Genomic DNA, 26,277 nt, shown 5'->3' on the forward strand with positions numbered 1-26,277 from the left:
GGCACTTTGCGTTAGCTCTGCACGCACAGACAAAGATCCCCCCCTCCAGCACGACTGGACATGATTTGCAGAGACTTCACTCTTCCAATTTCTCTGCACTGCGGCTAATAAATCTGGCTGGATGACTGTCAGCACGGGATTTATGGGCTCTTTTACAAGTGTCTAACATTAAGCAATTCACTTCTGAACGTTTAAACAGCGCCTTATCTTGTCTGCTCTGACCCTTAGGGCAGGATGAACGTTTTGCATATTTATGGTCACGAGAAAAAAATAAAATAAAATAAAATAAAATATAAAATAAAAAAATGTGCTTTAATTTTTCTTTTCTTCCTGTTAAAATTCATAGTTAACCCGACAACATTGTGAAAACCTTGCGGATCCCTGAGATTCACGGGGGGCAGGCAGGCAGCGCCCGCGCCCCCCCTTTTATCTAACAAACTCCAGGGTAAAAACAATAAAAAAAAAAAAAAGGAAAACCGAAAACCATAATAATATTAATAATAATAAAGCCACCGCCACGATTCCCCCGGACGACGAGACACGCACACTGTACACTCTGTACACAAGGCCGGCCCCGCGGGGCGGTGTAGTGCATAGGCGGGGGGGGGGCCGCTCCCACCGTGCCACCGAGACCCCCCCGGCCCCGGCCCGGCCCGGCACGGCTCGGCCCGGCCCCGCTGCGGCCGTGCCCTCCAGCAGTCCCTGAGCTGCGGCCCCCCCGGCCGCTGTCACTGGGGGGCGGCGGGACCCAGCCCGGCGGCTGCTGCCCCCCCTGCGGGACCCTGCAGAGGGGCGCCGGGGCTGAGCGGCTCCGCACCGCCGGGCTGCGCCTGCTGCAGCTTCTTCTTGTTGATCTTCCTCTCCTTCGCCCGCCGGTTCTGGAACCAGATTTTCACCTGCCGGGGGAAGAGAGGGCAGTTAGGGGGGTGTCGCCTCCGGCTGTCCCCCCACCACCACGGGGATCCGTAATGGGAGAGGCGCCGGGAGCCTCCTTGCGCATCCCGGTGTGCGCATCCCTGGTAGCGCGCATCCTTGCCCCAAGCATCCCTCCCCCGAGCATCCCTGCACTTAAACCTCCCTGTCCCGAGCATCTATGCCCCGAGCATCCCTGCATCCCGATGTGTGCATCCCGTCCCTGCGCATCCCGACCCTACACATGCTGACCTTACACATCCCAACCCGACACATGCCGACCCTGCACATCTGAACCGTATACATCTCAACCCTACACGTCCCAACCCTACACATCCCGACCCTATACGTCCCGACCCTACTCATCCGAGCCCTACATGTCCCGACCCTACACGTCCCGACCCTACACATCCCGACCCTACACATCCCAAACCTACACATCCTAACCCTATACGTCCCGACACTACACATCCCAACCCTACACATCCCAACCCTACACATCTCAACCCTATACATCCCAACCCTACACAACCCGACCCTACACATTCCGACGCGCGCATCCTGTCCCTGTCCCACAAATCCCGACCCCATACACCCCGACCCCACACTCTGGAGCACACACCTGCCTCTCCGACAGCCCCAGGCTGGAGGCCAGCTCCGCTTTCCTCCGGATGGTGATGTAGCGGCTGTAGTGGAACTCCTTCTCCAGCTCCAGCCGCTGGTGGTCGGTGTAGACGACGCGGTACTTGTCTTTCGTCCTGGTTTTAACTGCGGGGAACAAAGCCCGGGTTGGGAAAGCAAAAGCAAAAGCAGCGCGGAGCTGCGCGGCAGCCGCCGCAGGGTGGCTCCCGGAGGGCGCAGGGCGAGCAGGATGAGGCCACCCCGGCTCCCTGCCCGCCTCTCCCTGCACCGGGCTCCCCTGAGAACAGCAAACAGAGGGGAGAGCAGCAGTTAAACCGTCCCTCAGACCTTGGGCACGTGTTGCAAAAGCTGCGGGAATGTCAGTTGCGACAGCGACATGGGCGCGGGCCCTCCGCCACCACCCCCACCCTGCGCTCCGGTGCGCTCCCGGTCGTTTTGCTGGGGACAAATTTATTGCGCGCTTTGGGCCGCCTTGGGGTTTGCTTTGCGTTCCCCATCGGGGACGGGCTTAGGAGGAGAGGGAAAAGAAAAAAAGAAAAAAGGGGGAAAAAAAAGGAAGAAGGAGGGAAGAATTGAAAAAAAATGTGGGGAAAGAAAGGAAAAACTATGGAAAAAAAGGGGAAATTGGAGAAAAAAATGAAAAAGGGGGGATAAAGTGGGAGAAAAAAAAAAAGGAAAAGGTGAAAAGAAAGGAAAATCCTGCTGAGGGCCCGGCGGCTCGGAGCCCAGCCCGGAGCAGTCCCCGGGCTCCTGCCCGGCTCCGCCGCCCCTCGCCCCGCCGCCGGCGTAGGGCAGGGCCCGAGGGGGCTCCGCGGTGCCCCCGGGAGGGCTCCGTGCGGTTGCAGCCCCCCAAATTGAACAAAACCAAGTCCGAAGGCGAATTTCGGCGAGTGGCCGGCGAGTATATGCATGGCTGCATGGAGTGACCTCCTTTCTTGGGCTCGTTTCTGGTTGAGCTGGTTGGAGCCCCGGCCCTTCTCCTCCTTCCCCAGAGATCTGAGGCGCGGGGAGTTTCTGCCCCCTAGGTGCTTAATGGCTGGCAGGCTGACTTTGTTCAGGTAAACTCTCTGCAAACCACAACAAAAGCACCCTGTAAAGATACAAGCCTGATCAGAGAAAACTCCCCAGAGCCAGTGAATAGGGAACACAATCCCAAACAATGCGGGACAAGGAGATCTTATCAAAGACAAAAAAAAAAAAAAAAAAAAAAAAATCCTTCTCAAAGCCTTAATGACAGCCACATTCTGTTTGAATTACCACTACTGAACAAATGGCGGCAGGCGCTTTCATCCCCCCCCCCCCCCCGAGCCCCAGCCTCGTGCATTAACATAAACACTGGCTCCAAAGGCAGAATTTGAATGGAGCCAAGGGACCGGCCACCACCGAGCAGCCCCGACCTGTGGGAACACCACGGGCTGCTCTGGGAAGCGCCACGGGCCCCGGGGGAGCTCCTCCAACACCGCCACCGCCACCCGGAGCCAGCGGCGGGGGCACCGGGGCTTCCCCAGAGCCTCGGTGCCCGGGACCCCCCTCTCCGCGCCGTCGGGGAGCCAGCCGGAGCTGGGAGAGAGATGCCCCGAAGTCCCTTTTTTGGGTGCTTTTCGGCCGTATATTTATAAATATAAATAAAAAAAGAGAGACAATGGCAGCGGAAGGTGTACATCAAAGCGGGAGGCATGCATCTCCCCGTGGCAGATGTAAAGGGGGGGAGAGATATAAAAGAGGGGCTGCGGGGGGATTAACATCACAAGGGAGAGCGGCGCCGGGAGCAGCCTCCCCCGGCCTCCCCCAGGCAGCCTCGGCCGCCGGGAGAACGGGGAGGGGGGGACACAAGGTGGGGGGGACGCCCTCGCACCTCTCGGCCCCATTTCGGGGACCGAAGGCACCCGAAATCCCCGCGGGGGTGGCCAGGTCGCGCTAAGGGTTCCTAAAGGGTTAGGCGGCCAGTGAGTCAGAAACAAATGCGGAGCGACACCGGCCGATGATTTATACGCCTGTAATTGGTTATAAAAATCTTTTAAGTGGCTATAAGTGGACGAGCGGAGCGGAGGAGGGAGGAAGAGCGGAGAGATGCCCTCGGGATGCCGCCCGAGCCCGCTCCCGGAGCTCCGCGACCCCCCGACGGGGCGCACGGGGAGCCCTCGGGGCTGTGCCGCTGCCCTCCGCCGCAGGCCGCGTACCGGGGAGCGCGGAGCTGCTGTCAGCAGCGCTTTTCCCCCCTCGGTGGCCAGCAAGAAAACGCCGCCGAGGAGCAGCTCCCGAGCGGGTTTGTGCCGAGGTCCCCCTCCCCGCGCCCCCCGACGGGCTCGGACCCCCCCGTCCCCCGACGGGGCGCCCCTTTCCGCGGCTCCCCGGCAGCTCCCCGCTTACCCTGGCTGCTGAGGGGGGGCTGCGCCGGTTTCCTCATCCACTCGCAGAGCCCTCGGCGCTGCCCCCCGGGGGACAGCGGCTCCGGGGCGGCCCCGGCGGCGGCGGCGTTGAGGGGCTGCATGACCCCGGCGGAGCAGTGGGGCGAGGGGCCGGCGTGGTGGTGGGCGTGCGGGTGGTGGTGGTGATATTCGGCGGGGCTGTAGGCCATGGCTGCGGCCGGGGAGCCCCCGTTGAGGCCGTGGACGGCTCCGGCGGCCGGCGGCGCCCCTTGCCCGTAGGCTCCCCAGTCGTCGCGGAGAGGAGCGGCGTAGGGAGCCGGCCAGGCCGTGCCGGGGGACTGGGAGCTGTCGAGGTTCACATGGTAGCCCCCGTAGTCCGCGTACTGGGGGGCGCCCACGAAGTTCTGCGCCGCCAGGTTGAGCCCCCCCGAGTGGCGCACGGGGCCGGGGTACATGGGCCCGTCCTTGTCCAGGAGGTAGCTCACGTACATGCTGGCGGGACCCCGGCGGCGGCTCTCCGCATGCTGCTGGGGCTCTCGGAGCTGCTGGGGCCCGGGGCCGGGCTCCCCCGGGGCGGGGAGGGGGCAGGCGGAGGGGCCGCGGCCCCGCTCTGCCTCGGCGCCGAGCGCTGCTCGCTGCCGGGGCCGGTCCGAAGCCGATGGCCGGCAGCACTTACATGATTAACGATTGTTTACAAGGCCCTATTAGTAATGGCCCAGACACACCAAAGGCAGGTGACGTGGAGAGGCGCTGGGTATATAGCTACTACCCCTAAAAGACGATTTGCATTTAAAAAGATAAGGAGAGGGCAGCGACCTGATCACAGCTAAATATTCAAGCCTTTATTGTTTAAGAGCTTCCTCCTTCCATTGCAACCTGGTGCACTTTAACCTCCAATCACAGGTTCAAAGGATGAAATCAAGAGACTTGCAAAAGACAGAGAGGGAGATCTAAGGGCGAGGGTGGGAATATGGGAACCGTGTATCGCGGCCGATCTGCGGGCAGCGCTTTAACCAGCTCTTCTTGGGGCTGGGGGGCAAGGAAGGGGCGGAGGAGGAGGGAGTTTTCATTAAAAATCCAACAAGCGATTTTTTTAATTTTTTTTTTTTTCTTTCTCGTGGGTTCTTTTAAGCCACCAAACCCCCACCCCCCCGCCGCCGCGGCCTGCTGCTCTTTCTAGGGCGCTGCCCACTCGGTCACGGGCGATGGAGGCGAGGTAAGAGGAGACCCCCCCCTCGGAGGGCGCAGCCTCTGTCCCCACGCGTGTGTCCCCGCAGCCTCCAAACCCGGCGCTGTCGGGGCCCCGATGTCTTTGGGGGCTCCTTTCCCCTCGCCCCCAGACGGCCTCGACGTGAGCCCCGTGCCCTGTGCTCGAGCAGCACCTCCCGCCCCAAAAAGAGCTCCCCAAAGCCGGGCTGCGGGGCACCCACGGGGGTACCGAAGGAAAGGCTTTGCCCGCTCCCATCTCCCTCGGGAAAGCCGGGGGGGCTGGGGGGGCGATGCCCTCGGGGAAAAAGGCGACCTCCCCTCCTGGCACACTCGTATTTTTTATTTTTATTTTTTATTTCCCACCCCGACGCCTTGGGAACCCGCCCCGGAGAGCGGGCGAGCGGCAGCCGGCTTCCCCGAGCCAGCCAGCCCCCTTTGAAGAGGCGCCCCCCCCCCCCCCCCCCGCCCCAACCTCCCCTTTTCTCAGCTCTCCTCCCGCCGCTTTTATGCTTTAACTTTTCACCCTGAGCCGGGACAATGCCAGAAAACGTTTGCATATTTGCATCTTTTCCCATGACACAGCCAGGGAACCTTTCACCCGCCGAGAAAAGCCCCCCCCCGCTTTCCCAGCACGTCGCACCGGCTTTCCCCGACGGCTCTCCCCGGGCTCTCGGGGTTCTCCGGTGGTCGGTGCCCGGGTGTCCCTGTCCCGTCGCACGGCTACCGTGCGGAAAACGAGGTTGCCTCAAGCTCACGGCCGTGGTTGCGAGCCCACAGTCGCGACCCTACAATAACAAGAGCGCAACGCGCGCCAGCAGCCTTCCCCCGAGGTGGGTTCCCTCCCGTTTCCAGCATCGCACCTGGGTGCTGCTGGGGGAACTGGGAGGGGGAGCGGGGCTCGCAGCCCCCATAGCAAGTTGATGATGCCACAAAGGGAGGAAGGAAGCATCCAAACGACAAAAATCCGAAAATACCGTATTAAAACGTACCAAAGCCCAGAAAAACCCTAAATCGGCCGGGCACGGCCAGCTCGGGGTGCCCCCTCCCCGATCCTCCTCTCCTTGGCTTTTTCTGTGCCCCCCTGCCCGCACCGGCTCCGGGGATAGCGACACTCCCCTTCCCCTGTCCCCCTTCGTTTCGGCTGGGGCAGGATTTTTGTCACCCCCCAAAAAAATCGGGGAGAGGGACACCGCCTCCAGCTGCATTTCTCCGCGAGGGTTTTCCCTCTTCTGTCCCCGCGGATTTGGGGACACAAAGGCGACAAGGCTTTGCCGGGGTGGGGGTTCCCGAGCCGGCCCTGGCTGCCGCTCCCTCCTTTGCTGCCACCTTTTTGGGACTTTTTCTGCTTCGGCCAAAGCCCCCGGAGCGGAGCGGGTCCCGTTGGGCAGCTCCATCCCCGGACACAGGAGCGCAAGAGAGGCCCTGGTCTCTCCCCCCGTGTTTCATTATTATTATTATTATTATTATTATTATTATTATTATTATTATTATTATTATTATTATTATTATGTTCTTATTTCCCTAGATCCCGAGCGGATAAAAGCCACTCAATACCTCTAAAACCGACAATTGCCCAATCGGAGAGGCCGGTTGGAGAGAAATATCGCCTGGTGTTACTGTGTTTTGGTTTGTTTCTTTATTATTTTTTAATTTTATTTTATTACTTTTATTTTATTTTATTTTATTTTATTTTATTTTATTTTATTTTATTTTATTTTATTTTATTTTATTTTATTTTATTTTATTTTATTTTATTTTATTATACTTTATTTCTTTTCACTTTATTTCTTTTCATTTTATTTCTTTTCATTTTATTTCTTTTCGCTTTACTTTATTTCTTTTCGTTTTATTTCTTTTCGTTTTACTTTATTTCTTTTAATTTCACGTCTTTTCGTTTTACTTTATTTCTTTTCACTTTATTTTACATTGGTTTTAATTTTTTTCCCCCGAGGGGCTCTTTCTCCCAGGGCTTTGGCCCGGCCAGACACTGCCGTGCCGGGCTCCCCGCTCTCCACATCGGGCTCCGGGGCTCCGGAGCCGTCTCTGCGGGCTCCCTGCTTTCCTCCTTGAGCCCCAAACCTTCCATCTGGAGCCGAAAAATCACCATTTTCTAGGGCATCTGCCTGCCCCCGGGGGAGCCGGGTCCGAGGGAACCGCCGGTCCCAATGGGGGTGGCGGCTGGTGCCCAGTGCCGGGCACCCCCCGCCCCGAACCGACCCCGTTAAACCCCGGGAAGGGCCTTGCAGGGCTGCGGGTGCACCTTCTTGGTTCGTACTAAGCGTTTTTGTCTGAAAAACTAGTATTTTTCCATCACTTAGGAGAAGCTTGGGGTGGGGAGATCATCCCTCCCCGTGCCCCCCCGTGTTAACGGCGCGGAACCACCGGGAGCTTTGTTTGCAAGGTAAAAAAAAAAAAAAAAAAAAAAAAAGAAAAAAAGCAAGAGCAAAGAAAAAAAAAAGCCCTTTGGTGGCCAAGGAGAGCGAAGAGAAGGAGGAATCGTGTGTTAGTTCGTCCGCCCTGTGGAATTTATGGCTCCCCCTAAGCACAGACATGATAAGGACTCAGAAAACATCTTGGATCTTTTCAAGCCGGCAGCCCCCGAGGCTTTGATGTAGATTACGTTGCAGAATAACCCAATACTTTTATCGTGGGGTTGATACCCGGCTTGTTTAAGCACATGCCTCTCGGAGAGGGCTGGATGCTGAGCGCTTGCTCCCCAGTGGGATCCTCGTTGCTGGGAAGGGAGAGGAGCTGGGGGACGGGGGGGAAGGCACGGCATGGCTCGGCGTGGCATGGCACGGCTTGGCATGGCACAGCAAGGCATGGCATGGCATGGCATGGCATGGCACGGCACGGCATGGCATGGCACAGCATGGCATGGCATGGCACGGCATGGCGTGCCAAGCTGTGCCACCGGCTGTGCCCCCCTGCTGCCCCCTCGGACAGGTGCTGTTGGGGCTGAGCTTGGATAGTCCTGGTTCCCCTCCGGGAGCCTAAAGGAAGCGTGGAGAGAAAATGGGGAAAAAGTCAAATTAAGCACCGGAGGATTCGGTCAGCCATGGGGTGTTTGGGGCTGTCCCCAGGCTCCCCGCTGAGATGTCACCCTGGGCACAGTGGCCAGGGCTCTGACCACAATGTGCACCCAATGGTACGGCCCCAAAAGGCAGGAGCATGAGGCCAAGCAGCTATCACTGGCAGCCCTATAACCCCAGGGGTCACTCCCATACCCTCCCAGCCCCTCACGGAGGCTGATGTCTCCCCCCATACTCCTTGGGCAGCACGGTGTCCCCCAGCCGCAGCCTTTGGCAGCAGCTTTGGTGCAGGATGTGGCCGCAGATGTTGGTGCTGAGTCCCTCCCCAAGGACACCACCACACTGCAGCTGCGAGCCCCTGGGCTGTCCCCCCCTTCACCTTGGGGCAATAGAAAGCCCGAGGTCCTTGCTGTCCTCCTAACTCATGGGGGTGTTCAAGGAGAGGTTGAACGTGGTGCTTGGGGACATGGTTTAGTGGGTGATAGGTGGTAGGGGATGGTTGGGCCAGGTGATCTTGGAGGTCTTGTCCAACCCTAATGATTCTGTGATCCTATTTCCTATTTCTCCTGCCTTTGAAACGTAACCCTGGAAGGGAGGTGATGCATGTGGCCGTGTCTCCCCACATGTCCTACCCATTTACTCCCCCTACCCAAGGCCCTGTATGGCCAGAAGCTCCATGGTGGCTGCCCCACAGCTCCCTCGGCCCCGTGTTTCTCTTCGAGCCCAATCCAGCAAACCTGTTCAGTCAGCAGAGGCACGGGGTTTGTTGTTTGCGGGGTCGAAGGTTTCGAAGGCGTTAACTGCACGCCTCCTTGCAGGCCCCTGGCCTTTTGTGGGTAATATTTCGTGTTGGGCGTTGTGATAGCGAGGGGACGCAGGTGCCCAGCTCACTTATGGCCACGCTGCTTCCCAAACAGCCCCCTGGGGTATTTGGGATATTTTGGCAAGTTTTCCTGCCTCCTCCCCGCCGCCTGTTCCTGAAAGCAGCGCTGGAGCTGTAAAGAAGGGAGGAGGCCTCTCGTCTTCCAGGGACAAACCCAGGCCCTCCAAACCAAACAAAACCCCCGGTCCTATTGGCTCTGAGGAGGAGCTGCTGTCTGCCCGCCACCTCCTCCTGGTTGCTCCCAGCTGTCACCTCCCGGTGCCAGCCCAGTGTCACCCCCTGCTCCTGGGCTGGAAAAGCCCCAGGGGTGAGGGCAGGGCCCTGCTCCCAGCCTTGCCTCACACTGCCCTCCTCCGGCTGCTCACCGGTCTCTCCGGTGCAGAGACCCCGAAGGATCTCCCAAAGGCTGTCCTTGTTGGCCTCCTGCAGGTCCTCAGTTCTCCAGGGGGGGCTGGGTGGAAGCCAGAGATGGGCATCTCCTTCCTGGGATCTCAGGACAGGGCTGTCACAGCACTGGTGAAACCCTTGGGTTGTGATTAGATGAGACTTCCAGGCTTGCTTCAGATTAGTCTGGGGAAGAGAAGGCTCAGGAGAGACCTCATTGCTCTCTGCAGCTGCCTGAAAGGAAGGGGTGGGGAGCTGGGGGTCAGCCTCTTCTCACAGGTAACCAGTGATAGGACCAGAGGGAATGGCCTCAAGCTGTGCCAGGGGAGGTTCAGGTTGGCAATGAGGAGACATTTCTGCTCAGAAAGAGCAGTCAGGCACTGGGACGGGTTGCCCAGGGAGGTGGTGGAGTCACTGTCCCTGGGGTGTTCAAGGAGAGGTTGGACATGGTGCTTGGGGACATGGTGACATGGTGACATGGGTGGTAGGGGATGGTTGGACCAGGTGATCTTGGAGGGCTTGTCCAACCTTGATGATTCTATGAAATAGATAAAGGACAGGGCATGGTGCACACACCACAGCTCCTCAACATCTCTCCTTGTCCACGACCTGATCCATAGCCAAGACCCCTGGGTTCCCCCAGTCCTGCCAGGAGTGTTGCTCCTCTACCTAAATATCAGTTGTCCAGCACAGCCCCTTAAATCTGAATCCCTGAGCCGAGCAGCCCCTTTTTTGTCTCGTCTACATGAAGCATCTCCAGAAGCATGAATTGGACCAGGTCTTCAAAGGACCCCCAGACCAGTGTCAGGATGCTCACCCAGGGAGCTGAGCTCCTCTGCCACCTCTTTCTGAGAGCTCTATGAACTCCTCCTGGGTGGATCTTTTTGTGCCAGCTTTTTTAAAGCTGTTTTACTTCACTAATTAATTCACTTGGGGACAGGGAAGGAGGCAGTGATACACTGGCACAGCAGCGCTTCCAGCTGGGAGGAGGAAACCCTGTGCCACTGAGCACCTGGTCTGGTTTGGTGGCTGTGAGAAGGTGGCTGAGGTCTGGCATGTGTGGGGATGCCCTAACCCAGTCATCTCCAGTCTGCTTTGATTTCTGCACTCCCAAAATGTTTTCCAGCAGAAGAACACCCTCATCAAAGATGGCATAACTGCAAAATGGCTCTGTGGCAAAGCTGACCTTGGATTCCTTCATCACTTGTCACAGATCCCCCCATGAACCAGTTTTCTTAACACAAGCCCCTGCCGTCCTGCACAACTCCTGATCTCCCATTCCAATGTATCACACGATTTTACTCCCAGCCTCTACCAGAGAGCCCATTCCAGGTATCCCAAACCCGGTGGTTACACCTGTGTTGGAAGGCCATATCCAGATCTAGAAACAGAAGAAGGGCTGCATTTATTATTTTTATTTTATTTTTATTTTTATTTTTATTTTTATTTTTATTTTTATTTTTATTTTTATTTTATTTTTATTTTTTTTTTTTATTTTTATTTTTATTATGTGAGTACTTTCTGTGATGCAGGGCCTTTTCTTTTCTTTTCTTTTCTTTTCCTTTCTTTTCCTTTCTTTTCTTTTCTTTTTCTTTTTCTTTTCTTTTCGTGGGGGGTGGGGAGGCAGAACACAGCTGGAGGGAGTTGCCCGGTCGGCTCCCATCCCATCCCATCCCATCCCATCCCATCCCATCCCATCCCATCCCATCCCATCCCATCCCATCCCATCCCATCCCATCCCATCCCATCCCATCCCATCCCATCCCATCCCATCCGCCTCCCTGAGCCGTGTCCCCTCTCAGCGCGGTGCCGGAGCTCCCCCTAGTGCCTCTTCTCCTTGTCTCGGTGGCTGTAGAAGCTTTGTCAGCCTTTGCCTGCCTTAAAGCACCTGGCTTGGGGTAATGGCACCTCAGTTGGAGGCTTGCACACACCTCATGAGTGCACTAACACCTTGCTGAGTTGTGTTGGAAGCATCCTGGAAAGGAGACGTGCTCCAAAAAGATAGTATTTGCCACTGAATTCCTCCTGAAGCTTTATTCCATCCCTGCCTGCCCTGCAGAGAAGCAGACACGACCCTCCGTGTGTCCACCCCTTACAGGAGGGTTTTTCTCCTCATCGTGCTTCCTCACAGGGTGCAGTGTTGTCTGAGCTGCTTTTCCACACGTGCATCACGAGCAGTTTGTGTTAGCTCTGCGCTTCTCCACTTGCCTTTATACCCCTGTGCCTCAGCTCAGTAGTGAGTACAATGAGACCTCTGTCCACTCCTTTTTGAATCCTGTGGAAAAACATTGGATGCAAGTCCCTGGCTTGTTTTAAAGGACATGGGCTTCCCATCTGCTCCTCATCTTGGCTAATGAGCCTGGTTCACATCTGCTCAGGCTCCAGGGCCAGCTGAGCGTGGATGCAACCAGCTCAGCCCTCGCTCCTCCAGCTCTGACAGCTCCTGCCTGCACGAGGTGCTCGATGCTCACCGTGTAGGCTGTGTGTGAGCAGTGCCAAGCCATCACATCTCTTTGCTGAACACTTTGAAATTGTGTTACATGAGCGTGTTAAAAGCCATCTATATTTTCCAGAACATACAAAATTAAAGTTTTATTTCTGTCTTCATACTTCCAAACTATTCTCTGGCAGTCTGATTAAAATTATCGATGTTTCTTTGCTAATTCCAAAATGTTAGCCAAAATATACAATTTGTAATTGCTGTAATAAAACATTAATTATTTTCAGACAATGTTAGTGAAGAACAGCTCGATTTATGAGATAGCACATTCCATCCAAACACGTTGATTTACAACACTTGCCACTGGAAATCCTAATTGCAGATAGCATTTTGTAAAATGTAACAGAAGAAAATATTACCCAGTATCTCCTCATCTTGATTCACTGGGCTGTAGATAAATGTATCCCATTAGTCCTTACGTAAGGCATGTTTACAAATCCCAAAACCTCACCATGAAAATAGTGTCTCTTTTCATCTGTATTAAAAAAACATCAAGTCTCTGGTTATTGTCCTGGGAGTCTGAGAGAAAGTTAAAGAGATGCACGCTCATTTAATTGCAGAGGGGTTTATACAGACAGGAAGGCTTCTGGGAATTGGCAGTGATGATATTATGCTCCTGAATTGCTTCAGAGGATAATTTATGCAGAATTAATAATTTTTATTTGATATTAAAATACACAAAGCTCAGAGAATGGGATTAGCCATAACTCAGTGGAAGTGAGATTTGCAGCTGGAGCCAGTCATCTGGATTTTCTAGAGCAGGGAGAAGGGAGGTCATCTCCTGCCCTCTCCTGTCTGTTTTGGATGCTTATTTTAGGTAGAAGGAATCACTATCTCTAAGTGCTTATTTCTCATCAGCAAGCACAGAGCTGGATATTTGGAGCCCACATTAATGCCTAAAGCTTAATGAACTCACCTGAACTGTATTTGGGAACTTTATAGTGATTGAGATATTCAGGATGAGGCACTTGTACATGTTCAGATATACAGTTCCTTGTAAACTAAGGCTGATATTTTAAAATTCAGGCATCTAAAGTTGGCTATTTTGGTGGCCTTTTTTTCCAACACTCACTGGCCTCTGGAGATCAAAATGCGTGTAGCACTTCTGGAAATCACACCAGTTCTCTTTAGATCGTAGTCCATGCTTGTAAACGTTAACTAAAAAACACGGATTTCTTTGTGTTTGCTTGCAGTATGGCAAGAACGGTCTGAATTCTGATGCACTGATTAGACACTGTACATATAGCCAGGAAAAAGGATATCCAGTTGTAGAAAACCAGCAAAAAGACAACTGCTCCAGTCTAGGGACAGATGCATTTGCTGAATTCAGAGAAAACAATTGTGTCTTCTCCTCAAAGTAACATAAATATGGAGTATCCCATAGGAACTGTGAATAGAGCAGCAGTCAGTAACATCTTCTTTTTCTAGTGGTGATGTAAAGCATTTATGCTACATGGAGTTTAGGAAAATACTGAGATCTAGACCCAGATTATTTTTTAACTTGAGAGTCTTCATGCTGGAGCAGAGCTGAGGACTGAAAAGATTCCTCATCCTTGCTTACATGTGGCTTAGTTTTGGCGTTGGATTTGTGCGTAGAAACATTTCTTTTCATGTTCTGGTAAACCTAGCAATCAAGAAGAGGAAATGAATGATAAATTCTGTTATGATTTACTGTACTTGGAGAACAGCTTTTCTCCTGATGATGCAGGTACTGGGTGAGACATCCCTGTATACCATGGGGAGAGCCACGCTCAGGTCTGCTACTTCCCACTGACTCCAAAGGGAGTCCAGACAACTGCCTAAGGGAGTTGGTTCTTCTCTGGCCAAAAAGAGCTGGGCTGAAGAAGGGCACTGGGCTGCAAAGGACTTTTTTCCTGCTATAGAGCTTTGGAGTTGCTCATTGCAGCCCTTGGTGTTACGTTTGGCAGTAAGGGTGGGCATGCATGACACCAAATGTGTCATGCGTGTCTGTTGTGGGTGAGAGAAGGAAAAGGGACCTCTCCATCTGGCACCTTCTGCCAGGCTAGCAGCATGCAGAGAGGTTCAGGGCTGCAATGGCAAATCTCACCCACAGCCCCCCACATCCCAAAAGGCTGGTAAGAACTCTGGATATGGAGAAATAGTGTGTCAAGCTCAGAGTGGATATCCAGGTAGGAATCAGTAGTTTTGCTGCACTGGTTTCTGCACAGGGGAAATGAATTTCTGTAACACGGGCTGAGCAAGTAACTTCCCTGGGGAATAGCTCCCGAGCACAGTGGCACATGAGAATAGAAACCATAAGTCTGTTTCAGACCATTATGGTCTGTGGGGCTCAAAAAAAAAAATCAATCAAACAAACAAAAACCCTATAAACATGTTTTCTTCTTTCTGTGCTTACTTACTGCTCCCTCTGCCTCAGCCAGCTGACAGGAAAGAGAGGAAACAAGCCTGGAAAAAGAAGGTCTTCTTCTGGTGTCCAGTGCCCAACAGGACTGCATCACACAGTAGCTGCAGAGCAAGGAGATGACACAGACAATATATGAGCTTTGGAGCTATGAGCTAAGGGACTACATGGAAATGCTGCAGTTGCATGGGAATCACAGGGCACCAACATGATTTTGTGAAAAGAGGTTGGATTTGAGCATGGTCACATCAGAGAAAAACATACAGAGAGATGGGGAACAGGGGAGAAATTAAAAACACAGCTTTACTGGAGTCCTTAGCAAAATCCTCCTCACAGGACTGGGGCCCTGGCTGACGTGCTGGCATGCTAAGCTTATTTTCCAGCTTCCACACAGAAAATGGTAGGAGGACAACTCCTCTCTGACTCTGGGGACGAATCTGCTACTCTGTAGGACTGAAGGCAGTTTTTCCAGTGAGTCTTTTTATGGATTTTTGTGTCTTTCTGAATTTTAAAGACCACTTTAAAGATTTTGCAGCTTCAACAGGGACTAGTACACTGTGTATCTGCTAAAGTCTCTTGCAAATAGCTTTCCTGGTATTTATGAATCCCACAGCAACCTTTATGGCTGAATCTCTCAGATTCACCTGTACCTTTAATGCCATTATTGTCTCTACATGGAGAGGATGAGAAAGGTACCTAGCAAGGTCTCAGAGCTCCCTGTCACCTTCTCCTCTTCTTGTCCCTTGGGGGCTGCCTGCAGGCAGCCAGAGTCTTTTCAGGCACAGCGGCACTGGCTGAAAAACATGAGGTGCGAGCACAGGAACAGCAGCTCCCACTAGCTCTTCCCTAGCAGGGTTTTTCTCTAAGAGGTTCTTTGGCTTCCTGGATCAGAGTCAAATATGCTAATGTTTTATTAAAATAATAATAAAAAGTATTACCAAAGATTTAGCCAGTATCCAAATGAATACAGTAGAACTTTTCTTTTGCAACAAGAAAAAAAGAAAGAGAGAAAAGAAACCCACTCTGATCCAAGAAGAGGAAGTTAACTGGGTAAGGAAGGCACAGCTCAACACAGATCATAAATTTGTCCTTTCAAACACACATAACCTCTAGCACTGATCACTTCTGCTTTAGGACAAAACTTGCATGATCAAGAAACCTTTTACAGGGTTAGAGAAAGATCTCACCTTTTGCAACTTTTCTGAACAGGGTGCAGTGTGCAATGAATTAAAGGTCATACAGATGGTGACCTAATAAGTATAAATCCCCATGCTGTGCATCACTCATAAAGGACACTTACACATCTTTTGTAGCATAATACGGTCGGTCCATTTTAAATCCATTTTGGATTAATTTGTAGAAGTTGGCATCAACCTGAATGCCAGGGTAGGGATTTACACCTGGGAACACAATGGAGAATACATGTTGACTCAGAAGCCACCAGAGAAAAGCAGTGCCCTTCCATCACATGACAGAACATACCCAAAGAGAATATTTCCCACAGTAATATTCCATAAGACCAGACATCACTCTTCATTGTGTACGTCCCCTCGAATAAGCTTTCAGGAGCCATCCATTTAACTGGTAAGCGAGCCTGTACAGACAGGGGGAAAGGAGGCCAGGTCATGCCATGACACGGGTTTTCTAGATGACTTGCTGCAGCTCTCAATTCTCAGCCAGAATCAATTCATGTCTGCTAGGTGAAAAGCTCAACTTCTCCCAGTAATCTCTTTATATCTACTTTATAGACAGGAATAGGCACTTCCAATGAGCCACTTCATCTCACCTATTTTAGATGACTGCTGAAGGTACTGCACTCTGCCTTGGAAAAGCCTTTTTCTTTTCCCTGGCTGCCACAATGAGTAGCTCAGATGGAGATGTCCACCCTTTACTTCTTCATTTACCCACGGGACCTGGTGTACCTCACACATATGCTGTTGTCCCTGTGCTATTATTGTCCGTAACAATGAACAGTTCCCTCCACTTCCCACCAACAGGTTTCAGTAAGCTTGTGAAAGGACATGGGTGTCATTTCCTTTACAGTACTATCACTACCTTGATTTGGCTAATTATAAGAGAATCTGCATTTGCTAAGGGCAGAAAAAGTGATATTTCTGCACTGTCTATACAGTTATTTATAATGCTAGCAGGGAATTTGAAAAATAAAAGCTTTCCTTTCTTGGTTCACTATCATTCTTCAATGATACAAAAAATAGAGAGCACTCAGGAACTTACGTTGCCCCGGACAATGTAGTTGGAGTCATTCACGACATCTCTGGCAAGGCCAAAGTCACATATTTTCACTACTTTTCCATGGGTCACTAGTATATTCCGGGCAGCAAGGTCTCTGTGGATGCACTTAGAGGGACAGGATGGGTTAACACTCTGCAGCACTTGGTAGCAGAGGGAAAGAATTCACACAGGGCTTTGTGAATTGCTGCCTCCTTCCTCTCCAACCATCTGGAGGATGAGCAAGCTGGGCAGTCCCCGGTTGCTCATGGCCGTGGCCAGGGCCAGGGTCAGAGCAGGCAGAAGTGCGCAGTGCAGCCACTGCTTCTTACTGGGGGACATGCCTGAAAGTGCAGTCCAGTCTTTGCCATAAAGCTGGGGAAGGAGGTATAATTCGAGCCTGCCACTGTGTGGCTCTGTTTCTCAGTCTGCCTTTACACAGACAGACCAATTTTTTGCTCTCTTTTCTATCTAAACAATTTGCTAGCCTTCACCATACCGATTTGGACTCCAGAAACTCCATTCCTTTGGCAACTTGGTAAGAGAAGCAAAGAAGGTCTTCGAAAGTGAGCACATTAAAATCCTCTTCTTCATCCATCTGCCTGCTTATATGCTTAATATCATCTGTAAAAAACAACCAGGAGTGTGAATTTTCCATGAGCTTCATCACTCTCTGATTAATTCTATTGACTGCAGTAAGGATTTTTCTGTCTCCTACTGAGAACATCACGAAGAACATCCATTTTTTGTATCCTTTGCTCAGACACAAAGGAAAAGGTATTTCATACTCAAATACCACGTATAGTATGAACAGAAGCATAAGTCTGAGGTCTTAAATATTATTGAATTCTTCTCCAGCAAAATTTCTGCTAGGAGGAAAGAGAGACATGCAACAGAAAGGGTCCTGCTGTGTCACTGAATTTGGCTAGCTGGATAAATAAATACAATAATAACAGTTAGAATTGATAGAGATAACACCAGTTAATCTTTTACCTTCCTCAGAAAATGGCACAATCCCATTTGGTCCAGGTGTCATATTTATGTTTTGGCTTGTTTGTGCAATTTCAAATTCGTCCTCTCTGCACAGACTCATGTTCACACCATACTTCAGGTGGGTTCTCATCCTGGAGGGGGTGACACATTTTCAAAGGTTACACACAGTGGAGAACATAATCTGCTAAATGCAAACTGTTTTACATAGAAAAAATAGGATCAGTTGTTGATATTAAAAATCTGTGCATAGGCATGGGTGGTCTCAAAACTGGAAACTGAAACAAGAGATTTCTCATCTTTTGCAGTACAGTGAAAAGCAAACATAACAAGAATCAAATCTCAGTTCCTCCCAAGGCCTTGTTTGTTAAAGTATGCAGATTCTCAAGAATTTGTTAATTATACCTGCTTACAGCACAACTGAGAATGCATCTTTAAAGAGACAGGAGTTTTACAAAGTATTAAATTGTTTCTGAATGTCTTACCTGGAATTTTGGTCCAAATGGAAGTTGTGGTAAAAGCTGAAGTTGTGCTGTTTAAATATATCTGTCAGTGTCCAGTAAAATTTTTCTCTTTTGCTCCTTAAGTAGTTCAGAAGGTCACCATAGCAACAGTATTCAAATATCAAGTAGATTGGCCCTGAAATAGTTGGAAATGTAAATGCCTCTGCTATCCACAGAAGTTTTCTCACTGAAACCTTAAGGATGTCCCATCTTCTCCCAGGATAAATCTATATAAGACTCCCCAAGCATTTCCCCTTCCCAGGCAGATCAACTGTATCTGTAGGTAGGCTGGTGGAAAGCCTCTTTGGATAATGTACGTAGCTGAATTTCCTGGTGGTGCATCTCCCAATGTGAATGGCAAATCCCTGCGAAGGCATGAGGACCTTTCCCTACAACAAAGGCACTGACTGGGTTGGGGAACACAAGCTATAAAGATGTAACATACTGTCTAAATGGCTCAAGCAAAGGTGACTCTCTACTCCTTGTCTTGATAGCATGAATTGATTTATGGCCTTTCATTTATCTGCAAAGAAAGGAAAAACACCTTAAATCTCTGTCCCAGGCAGGCCTAGAGTAAAGCCATAGGAAGGTTGCTGGAGGAGGTTGAACATCCCATGGATTGCTTGGAGTGGTCACCCCACTCTCCTGCAGTCTTACACTGGCATCACCATTTCTGGTGCAGAAAGACCAACTATGAACTTGTGGACTTTTCTACCAGGACTTTCTGTCAAGCAAGGGAGGCCACACAAACAAAAAAACACTACAGTATCACTCAGGGGAAGACTGCAAAAGTCTGGGGAGCCTGGTAAAGGCTTCCAAATGCTGCATTTGTATTCCTTCCCCTGTCCTGCCAGATGAAGCAGGTCTTCCCTGCAGCTCTCCTGTCTGCACTGCCACATCTTGCAGAGCACTCCTGAAGACAGTGTCTGCCACTGCCTGGAAATCTGCTGTAGAGCTTCAAATCAACTAAAGCCACTGGCAGTGATCTATTTGTCTGCTTTCTTCATATGCCTCGAATGCCTTTGCATGACTGTGTTGCCATTGATGTGAACTGGGGTAAAAAGGGTTAACTGTTATCTCTGATCCTTTCAACTTACTACATATCTGTGGTAGAAAATCCATCGGTATTTTTCACGGGCAGGTGTTACAATTAATTATATGAGCAAACACTGGGTAAAATCCTGCCCTTTCCCTGAGGTGATTTGGTCCTCGGCCCTTTTTCACCCACTCCTGTTGACCACTGAACTGGCCAGAGTGGGACTTCTTGGGACAGCAATATCCTCAGTAATAGTCACACAATAATTAATTAGCGATAAAGTCTTGCTACTTAGTCCATCTTTGCTTAGTTCTTTCCATCTTCAGTTTATTTTTACAGTAAGTCCCTCACAACAGACACGTTTTTCCTTTTCTCTGAATAAACTGGCCCATATTGGTGCCATCACTGCTGTTACAAGAAAACCTCTTCTATAGAAGGGCTATTGTATCACTTCATGAAAGTACAGTTAGAAAGAACACATTTCTGTACACATGCAAGCCCTTAACTTTGCTTTCAGTTCATCTTTATTTTATTTTGGGGCCACACAGAGTAGAAAATTTGGTTGGGGAAGGGAAAACAAAGTCAGGACTCAGGGGCAAGGAGGGAAAGAGCAGCCTGAGGAATAATAGGCAGCTAATTATGGCTTGATGATTTACCACTGCTACCAATGATCAATTTTTAATATTTCTGTTCAGGAGTCCTTGTTAGGCTGCTTGTTATAATTGATGCCTTTCCACAAGTGCAAGTTACCTGACACAGTGCAAGCTCCTAGTAGGTTCACAATATTTTCATGGCTTCCAATGTGAGTCATCATTTTCAGCTCAGACATCAGAGCATCTTTTTCTGAAGTGTCAGACTTTTCTGAAAAAGTACACACATTTGGAAACCTCATCAAAACAACACGAAATGGTTGTGATGCTTTGTCGCATTCAAATCTTCATTTCAAATGACTGATGGCACATTTGGGAACATTCTGAAAAAATGTATGATGTAGCTAAGCAGGCCATCCTGTGCTTCAATACTAGCCTTTGGTTTGCTTTTCAGCAAGCATTCACCCCTTGTGGTGTCAGTGAATCGAGACATGAACCAAAACAATCCAGATGGACTTGCATAAAGAAAACTGCCAAGCAGCAGACCAAGGAAGTGCAAAGCTGATGCACGTGAGCAAACAGGGGATGATGAGCTGGGAGGAAGGGTCTGTGCAGGCACGCAGGTGAGCAGGGTGCAGCTGCTGACGTGGAGCTCCAGCCCTCCTGCTCTGCTTGCTGCTGCGGAGGCTCACGTCTGGACACTGCTCTTCTGGGAGGTGAAGGCAGCTGGGAGTGAAGCCAGAGCAAAGCAGCAAGGAGGATTAGAGCTTTATGAAGCCTGACCCATAAGGAAGGACAGAAGGAAATTGTTTTGTGCCACCCTTCAAGAGCAGGAAGATGTGCTGGAAGCTTCACAAACAAGCTAGCTCAGACACTGGAGGCAAGGAGCGTGCAACAACTCAGCAGTGCTACAAGAGAAACGGACCTCACACCCAAATTTCCAGAGTCACCAATGTAACTGGCAGGCTAAATTATGCTATGAATTTGCATTCATCATCTTTGGAGCAGAGCAGCTCCATCCTTCCCCACACAACACCGATCTTCTCTGGCACTTAGGACAAAATGCAGCACTCTGCAGGAAGAAGGCATTTCAGCAATAACTTTCAAAACCAAAACATGATTTGGAAAGTATTATGAAAGTGTTTTGGAACTAAGCATCTGTGAGGTCTAACTACTAAAAGTCTGCATTTAAAGGGATTTCTGTCACTTTTTCTGCTTTGGGGTCACTAGAATATACCACTGCTTGCAAAAAGCTCCCAGAGGTTGTCGTACCTTTTAGCATTTTGACTGCAACCTGGACTGAGTCTCCTGCCTTGCTAATTCCATAAGCTGTTGCATTCACCACTTTCCCAAAAGCCCCAGATCCAAGCACCTGTCCTGCAAGACATAATATGCCAATATTATTTGTGGCCAGTACAGCACAGGCTGCTGCTCCAGTGTTGTGGTTTGCCTTGTGGACTGCTCACCAAATTCCAAATTTTCCCTGGGAAATTCCCATTTGAGATCGTATTCAAATTCACGGAAGTCAATGTAGGTATACTCGTTATCCAATGATCCAATCATCTGTATCATTTGCAACTGGCCTTCATATCTAAATTGCTTTGGAAGAAGAAAAGAAGTGGAAAAAGGCTTAGAGGAGAAGAAAAAGGCTGGTATGAACAAAAGAAGAAGGGGCAGGTGCTTATGTTTGCTTTTACCTTTTTGTATTTATGACAAATGAGTAGAGACAAAAAAAAGATCAATAGGAAGATAAATCCAGCAAAGACATAGAATGCAGTGTTGTCCGGTGGGGAAGAAACTGCTCCTGCAACTTTAAAAGAGACATGTTACTACCCACTGAATTAGAGCTTGGGCTTATAGATGAAAGTACAGGGAGAGTTGGTGGCAGCTTTGTTGATTTTGCAATTTGGAGCTGTTTCACATCTTAGCCTCCTCTGCGTGGGGTGTGCAATGGGAGGTTCAGTGCTGGGTAATTTTGACAGCTGTTTTCATTAAAAAAAAAAAAAAGTTTCACGAATTAATAAATCTCAGGGCACTGAGGTGTTGGCATCTTCAATTGATTGGACTTGGTGAGCATAAACAGAAGTAATCAATTCCTCTTCTGATCTTTCCTCCTCTCTCCCTGCATCTTCCCCCAAGCAATGTAGTTAGACACCAAAACACTAGAATCAGTGGATGGACTGCACAAAACCTGCTACAGAAATTGTTCTGCTGTGCAACAAGGAACTTCTTACACAGCCAAGGCCAATCAATAAAGTGCTTCTGGGTGAGGAAATGCTACATGAGGTGTGTCCTCATATTCTGATAATTTCTAAGAGCAAAAGAATTATGTTTACTTTTTACTGCAATTTCAACATAAATGCTCAAACTCTATTAGCAATCACAGCTTTTGTCAGCTGTTGTCAAGAGCAGCAAACAGCTCGTTTGTCCGTGATGAAGGAAATCACAGAATCACAGAATTGTAGGGGTTGGAAGGGACCTCCAGAGATCATTGGGACCAACCCCCCTGCCAAAACAGGTTCCCTAGAGCAGGCTGCCCAGGAAGGCGTCCAGACAGGCCTTGAATATCTCCAGAGAAGGAGACTCCACAACCTCCCTGGGCAGCCTGTCCCAGTGCTCCGTCACCCTCATCGAGAAGAAATCGAGAAGAAATTCTTTTGCATGTTGGTGCGGAACTTCCTGGGCTCCGTCTTCTGGCCACTGCCCCTTGTCCTGTCCCCACAAACCACTGAAGAGAGGTTGGCCAAATCCCTCTGTCTCCCACACTTAAGGCATTTGTAAATGTTAATAAGATCCCCTTTCAGTCTTCTCTTCTCAAGGCTGAACAGACCCAGGTCTCTCAGTCATTCTTCACAGGGAAGATGCTCCAGGTCCCATATCATCTTTGTTGCCCTCCACTGGACTCTTTCCAGGAGAAAGCTTCATACTACAAGTAACTGGGTACTTCAAAACACTTCCCAGGAACCACAGCATGCTTCCTGGGATGGAAATATTTTGCCCTATGGGATGTATATGGAGTACCAAATATTAAGTGCATTGGTAAATACCCACAGCAAATTTCTTGCTTGACAAGGAAAATCTTCCTCATGGCCCCTACAAGAAGAGAGACCACACAGCAGTTCCCAGACCAGGGATCTGTCCCTTGTGTGGGTCTGATAGCAAAGAGAGCTCCTGTGAGCACTGCTGACAGCTCTGCAGTGACCTCTGTAGCCAATACCTGCCACCAGCTACCACAGTTGCTTCAGTTCTTCCCCAAACTGATGCTTCCAGGTTCCAGGTGGGGATTATGAAGAGGAAATAGAAAATCAGACCCTGTATTGCCATAGCTCCATCCTACACCATTTTTGTGACATTTTTGCCCATTTTAGTGAAGGAAGCCCCTGCTTTGGAACTAGGGAAGAGACATGTGTCCCCTATCCACTCAACACTCCCCACACCGCATGCACGCAGTGCTTGTGTTTTACCTGTAGTGTCATTGCATGGCCAGCCATTTAGATAAATAAATAAAATAAAAAAAGCCACTAATTCTACCATGCCAGCTTTAATTAAGCTGAGAAAACCTGTAATAAAACACTGATTAATGGTACCTGACAGGTTAATGAAGCTCTTTTCGCAGGCTGAGCCGACTGAATTGCTTGCACAGCACTCAACAGAGAAGGTTGTTGCTGTCTCCTTCACATCTAAAATACTGCTTGAAATCCATGACCCAAGGGATCTCCTCTCTGGCAAGAAGATCTGGATCCCCTCAGTGATTTTTTCCGTGCAGCTGGAAAACAAAGGAGACCAATTCTGATCTTTGGCTCACATTGGCATTTCCCAGGGGAGAAGGTGAGATGTTTCAAAACAGGCCTTACATCTGTGTTGGAAGGGAGGAAGCAAAAGATAGACGAGTTGTTTTTTTTTATTTGTCACTGTTAGGGAGAGGCTTCAGAGTAGCTGCCAGTGTCATATACAGACATGGCAGGGCAGGCAGGGGATGAAATAGGCTCTCTACCTCTCACCCCAAGCTCACTCTCACTTTCTACCAGTGTCCAGCCCCCTACTGCAACCATTTCCACTGCTTTTACCTTTACCTCATCATTTCAGTCACTGAGCAGCTTCAAATGAGCTGCTACTAAAACAATAAACACAGCACAAACCCAGAGTAAAAGTTCTGACTCCTTCCATTGCAGGGATGTGATTTCAGCCATAAAGTTTCTCTCACTTAAGGCCTAAGATGGAAAACATCCACCCTACATGAGTGGCTTATTTCAGACCTCATATGTAGAAATACAGAATGTTGTACACTAGGGAAAGGAAGCCCACACAGAGATAATTTTGACTTTTTGCTTTTCTATCTTTCATCAACTTACTGCTTAACTTACTGTCCACATAAATAAATTAGTAGGTGAGTAAATAAATTAAAATTCATTCAGCACTGCACATAGCATTAGCTTGTACGTGTGGAAGTTTCCAGCAAAGAAATAATCACAGCATTTCCTTTTCCAGAAAGCTGTTTTAAGGAGAAATTGAAACTTGCTAGCTGGATGTTTTGTTCACTCTTCAGTTCCTGCACAAACACACTGATGTTAGGAAGCCGTCTCAGAGGTACGGATAAGAAAATTGTTTAGATATCTTTTTCATATCTATTTGAAATACTCAGAGCTTTATCCATAATCTTCCAAATGATAATTTGACCTGGTGCTCTTCTACAGCTGTGGGATTATTATTTTTTTGGCATTTCTAAAATAAAAGCTGCAGAATTCATAAAGCGGTCTCAGCTTCTCATGAAATTTTGGGGCCTGACTCATTGCCCTGCATAATTAGACGAAATGGAAACATTCTCCCTGACTTTACTGGAAACACTCTCACTGACTTTAGTGCCTTTGGGTCATTGTAACAGCTATATTAACCAAAGCTTAACCAATTAATTGAGCCCATATTAAGCAATGCATTTCCTGAATGGCCCACAACTTTGACAGGCAAAGAGAAAAACTTAGGTTGGACTTTTTACCTACCTAACTGTAGATATAAACCTAGGTGTGTTACTTGAGTGTAAAGAGCCTGAGATACACATCTTTCCAGATTTATTTTGATGCCAACAAAAATATTGATAACTCTTCCTAGTTTTGGTGATTCCTGTTCCCCTGGATTGGGCCACAAGATACCATTTTCCAAATGGTCACAAGTGCATTTTGCACTCAGTTTGTGCAGGCCAGTCTTCATATAATCAAGGATAGCTCAGATATGGTCTTCACAAGGAGTCAAAAAGAGATAAAACTATTTACTTGGATGAGTTCAGATCAGGACAGTTTCTCCAAACCCAGGATGAGGCCGGGTAGCTGTCAGCGACGCACGAGATCTGCTTGAACAATAACTGCATTGTTACTTCAGGCTTTCCTGCAACAAGGTGACACAAGACAATTTCTGTCAACACTTTGGTGGCCAAAACCTTTGTGTTTACATGGTAACTCTACACCTAGCCAGACCACGAGCTGCCTCTGTGGGTGCCAAAAAACCCACCTGCGTGCCACTGTGGGAGCTGGCTGCAGGCCTCAGCTCTCCTCCTTCCTCCATGCCCCACACCTTGGGGCTGTGGGTGAGTTGAGGGGAGCAGCCACTTCTCTGTATGGGTACGGCCAGACCAAAACAGTGAAAGGGCCAAAATTGGAAGTCTTGACTTCTGCTTTTCTGCCTGACAGCAAGGATTCAGCCTGGTTGCTTGGCTCACTTGGCTGCTCATGTACCTGAAGCAACAGGCAGATGCCATAGCCATGTGGCAGTGCAGAGACAACGGAGAGCACCAGCCAAGCCCACGGGCAGGGGTAGCCCACACAGATATGTTGCACACCAGACAGCCCCCAGACGAACTGCACTAGCTCACAAATAGCATCAGGAAAAAAAAAAATAAAAAGACACAGACCACAGAAAGCTACCACCTAACGGGTGTGTTTCCTGTCACTGTGTCGCTACAGTAGTCACACATATTCTGGCTCCGTGGAGTTAGAGTGCAGCCACTGTATTTAACAGTGCTTCTAGGCCTTGTGGTTTTCTTTAGAAGTGTTAATTCCTTCAGTATATGACTAAGTTCTTTTACTCTGTTCTCCCTGTTGATGGTAAACTATGAGGAGGAGAAAAAAAACTAACAACTTCCTCCTCCAGTTTGATAAGCGGAGACTTCCTTGGTATTCCCCACCTCATTTCCATATCTTTTTTGCTAAAAATGGAAGGACACAAGGCAAAAATGTGATTCTCTTCACACAACACAGCGTTAAAGAAATCCAGGCGCGGGGTCTGGAGAAGGATGTGTTTGTGGGTTGTATTACTTGTGTTGGTCGGAGATAGAGGGCAGGCCTTCCATCTGCTATAGAGCCAAGGCTGGGACTGAACCAGCCTCACACTGGATGTCCTCTCACCAGCTATGCATGGCAGCTGGACCTCAACATTTCTTGCTGGGAGTCACTCCTTACTATTTTAATTGTAGGGACATTCCCAGTGGTCCAGTTGTACTCATTTAATCAGGACTCAGGCTACCTTGCTGCACTCTGCTGAGGTGTACAGGAGGTCAAAAATGCTCCCAGATAGCTGTTACAGAGAACATGAGACTTCATTGTTAAAGGTAAAAGCATCTAAATC

General features: G+C 49.5%; 2 protein-coding genes and 1 long non-coding RNA gene across 8 annotated transcripts in view; 1 reads left to right on the forward strand and 2 right to left on the reverse strand.

The window, feature by feature from the left end:
- Positions 1-293: 293 nt before the first annotated feature.
- On the reverse strand, positions 294-4,675 carry CDX2 (caudal type homeobox 2). 2 transcript variants are annotated; one of them, XM_084499552.1, is made up of 3 exons: positions 3,925-4,655; positions 1,535-1,680; positions 294-896 (listed from the first exon to the last, which is right to left on the reverse strand). In XM_084499552.1, the coding sequence occupies exons 1-3, from the start codon at positions 4,412-4,414 to the stop codon at positions 729-731; spliced, it is 804 nt and encodes a 267-aa protein (XP_084355678.1). In that variant the 5' UTR covers positions 4,415-4,655; the 3' UTR covers positions 294-728. The 2 variants fall into 2 exon arrangements, with proteins under 2 accessions (XP_084355678.1, XP_084355677.1); XM_084499551.1 differs by lacking the exons at positions 294-896; positions 1,535-1,680 and adding an exon at positions 1,764-2,644 and having other exon boundaries at positions 3,925-4,675.
- A 362-nt stretch (positions 4,676-5,037) lies between these two features.
- On the forward strand, positions 5,038-6,095 carry LOC311426754. Its single transcript, XR_014687002.1, has 2 exons — positions 5,038-5,139; positions 5,715-6,095. It is a non-coding gene; the product is annotated as an uncharacterized lncRNA (long non-coding RNA).
- Positions 6,096-11,996: 5,901 nt separating this feature from the next.
- Positions 11,997-26,277, reverse strand: part of FLT3 (fms related receptor tyrosine kinase 3) — a 40,905-nt gene continuing 26,624 nt past the window's right edge. For 2 of the 5 annotated variants that reach the window (XM_084539412.1, XM_084539414.1), the window contains exons 11-24: positions 24,930-25,041; positions 23,250-23,428; positions 21,360-21,472; positions 21,129-21,261; positions 20,935-21,039; positions 19,823-19,933; positions 18,019-18,172; positions 17,537-17,667; positions 17,043-17,167; positions 16,550-16,672; positions 15,797-15,908; positions 15,615-15,714; positions 14,313-14,418; positions 11,997-13,555 (exon numbers count right to left, since the gene is read on the reverse strand). In XM_084539412.1, coding sequence (XP_084395538.1) covers positions 13,421-13,555; positions 14,313-14,418; positions 15,615-15,714; positions 15,797-15,908; positions 16,550-16,672; positions 17,043-17,167; positions 17,537-17,667; positions 18,019-18,172; positions 19,823-19,933; positions 20,935-21,039; positions 21,129-21,261; positions 21,360-21,472; positions 23,250-23,428; positions 24,930-25,041 — 1,739 coding nt within the window. In that variant the 3' untranslated portion in view covers positions 11,997-13,420. Of the gene's footprint in view, positions 13,556-14,308; positions 14,419-15,614; positions 15,715-15,796; positions 15,909-16,549; positions 16,673-17,042; positions 17,168-17,536; positions 17,668-18,018; positions 18,173-19,822; positions 19,934-20,934; positions 21,040-21,128; positions 21,262-21,359; positions 21,473-23,249; positions 23,429-24,929; positions 25,042-26,277 lie in introns of those variants that run through there. The other 3 variants (XM_084539413.1, XM_084539415.1, XR_014698851.1) reach the window with 3 other exon arrangements.

Source organism: Aythya ferina (assembly GCF_964211825.1).
Source record: "Aythya ferina genome assembly, chromosome: 1".
Taxonomy (NCBI): Eukaryota; Metazoa; Chordata; class Aves; order Anseriformes; family Anatidae; genus Aythya; species Aythya ferina.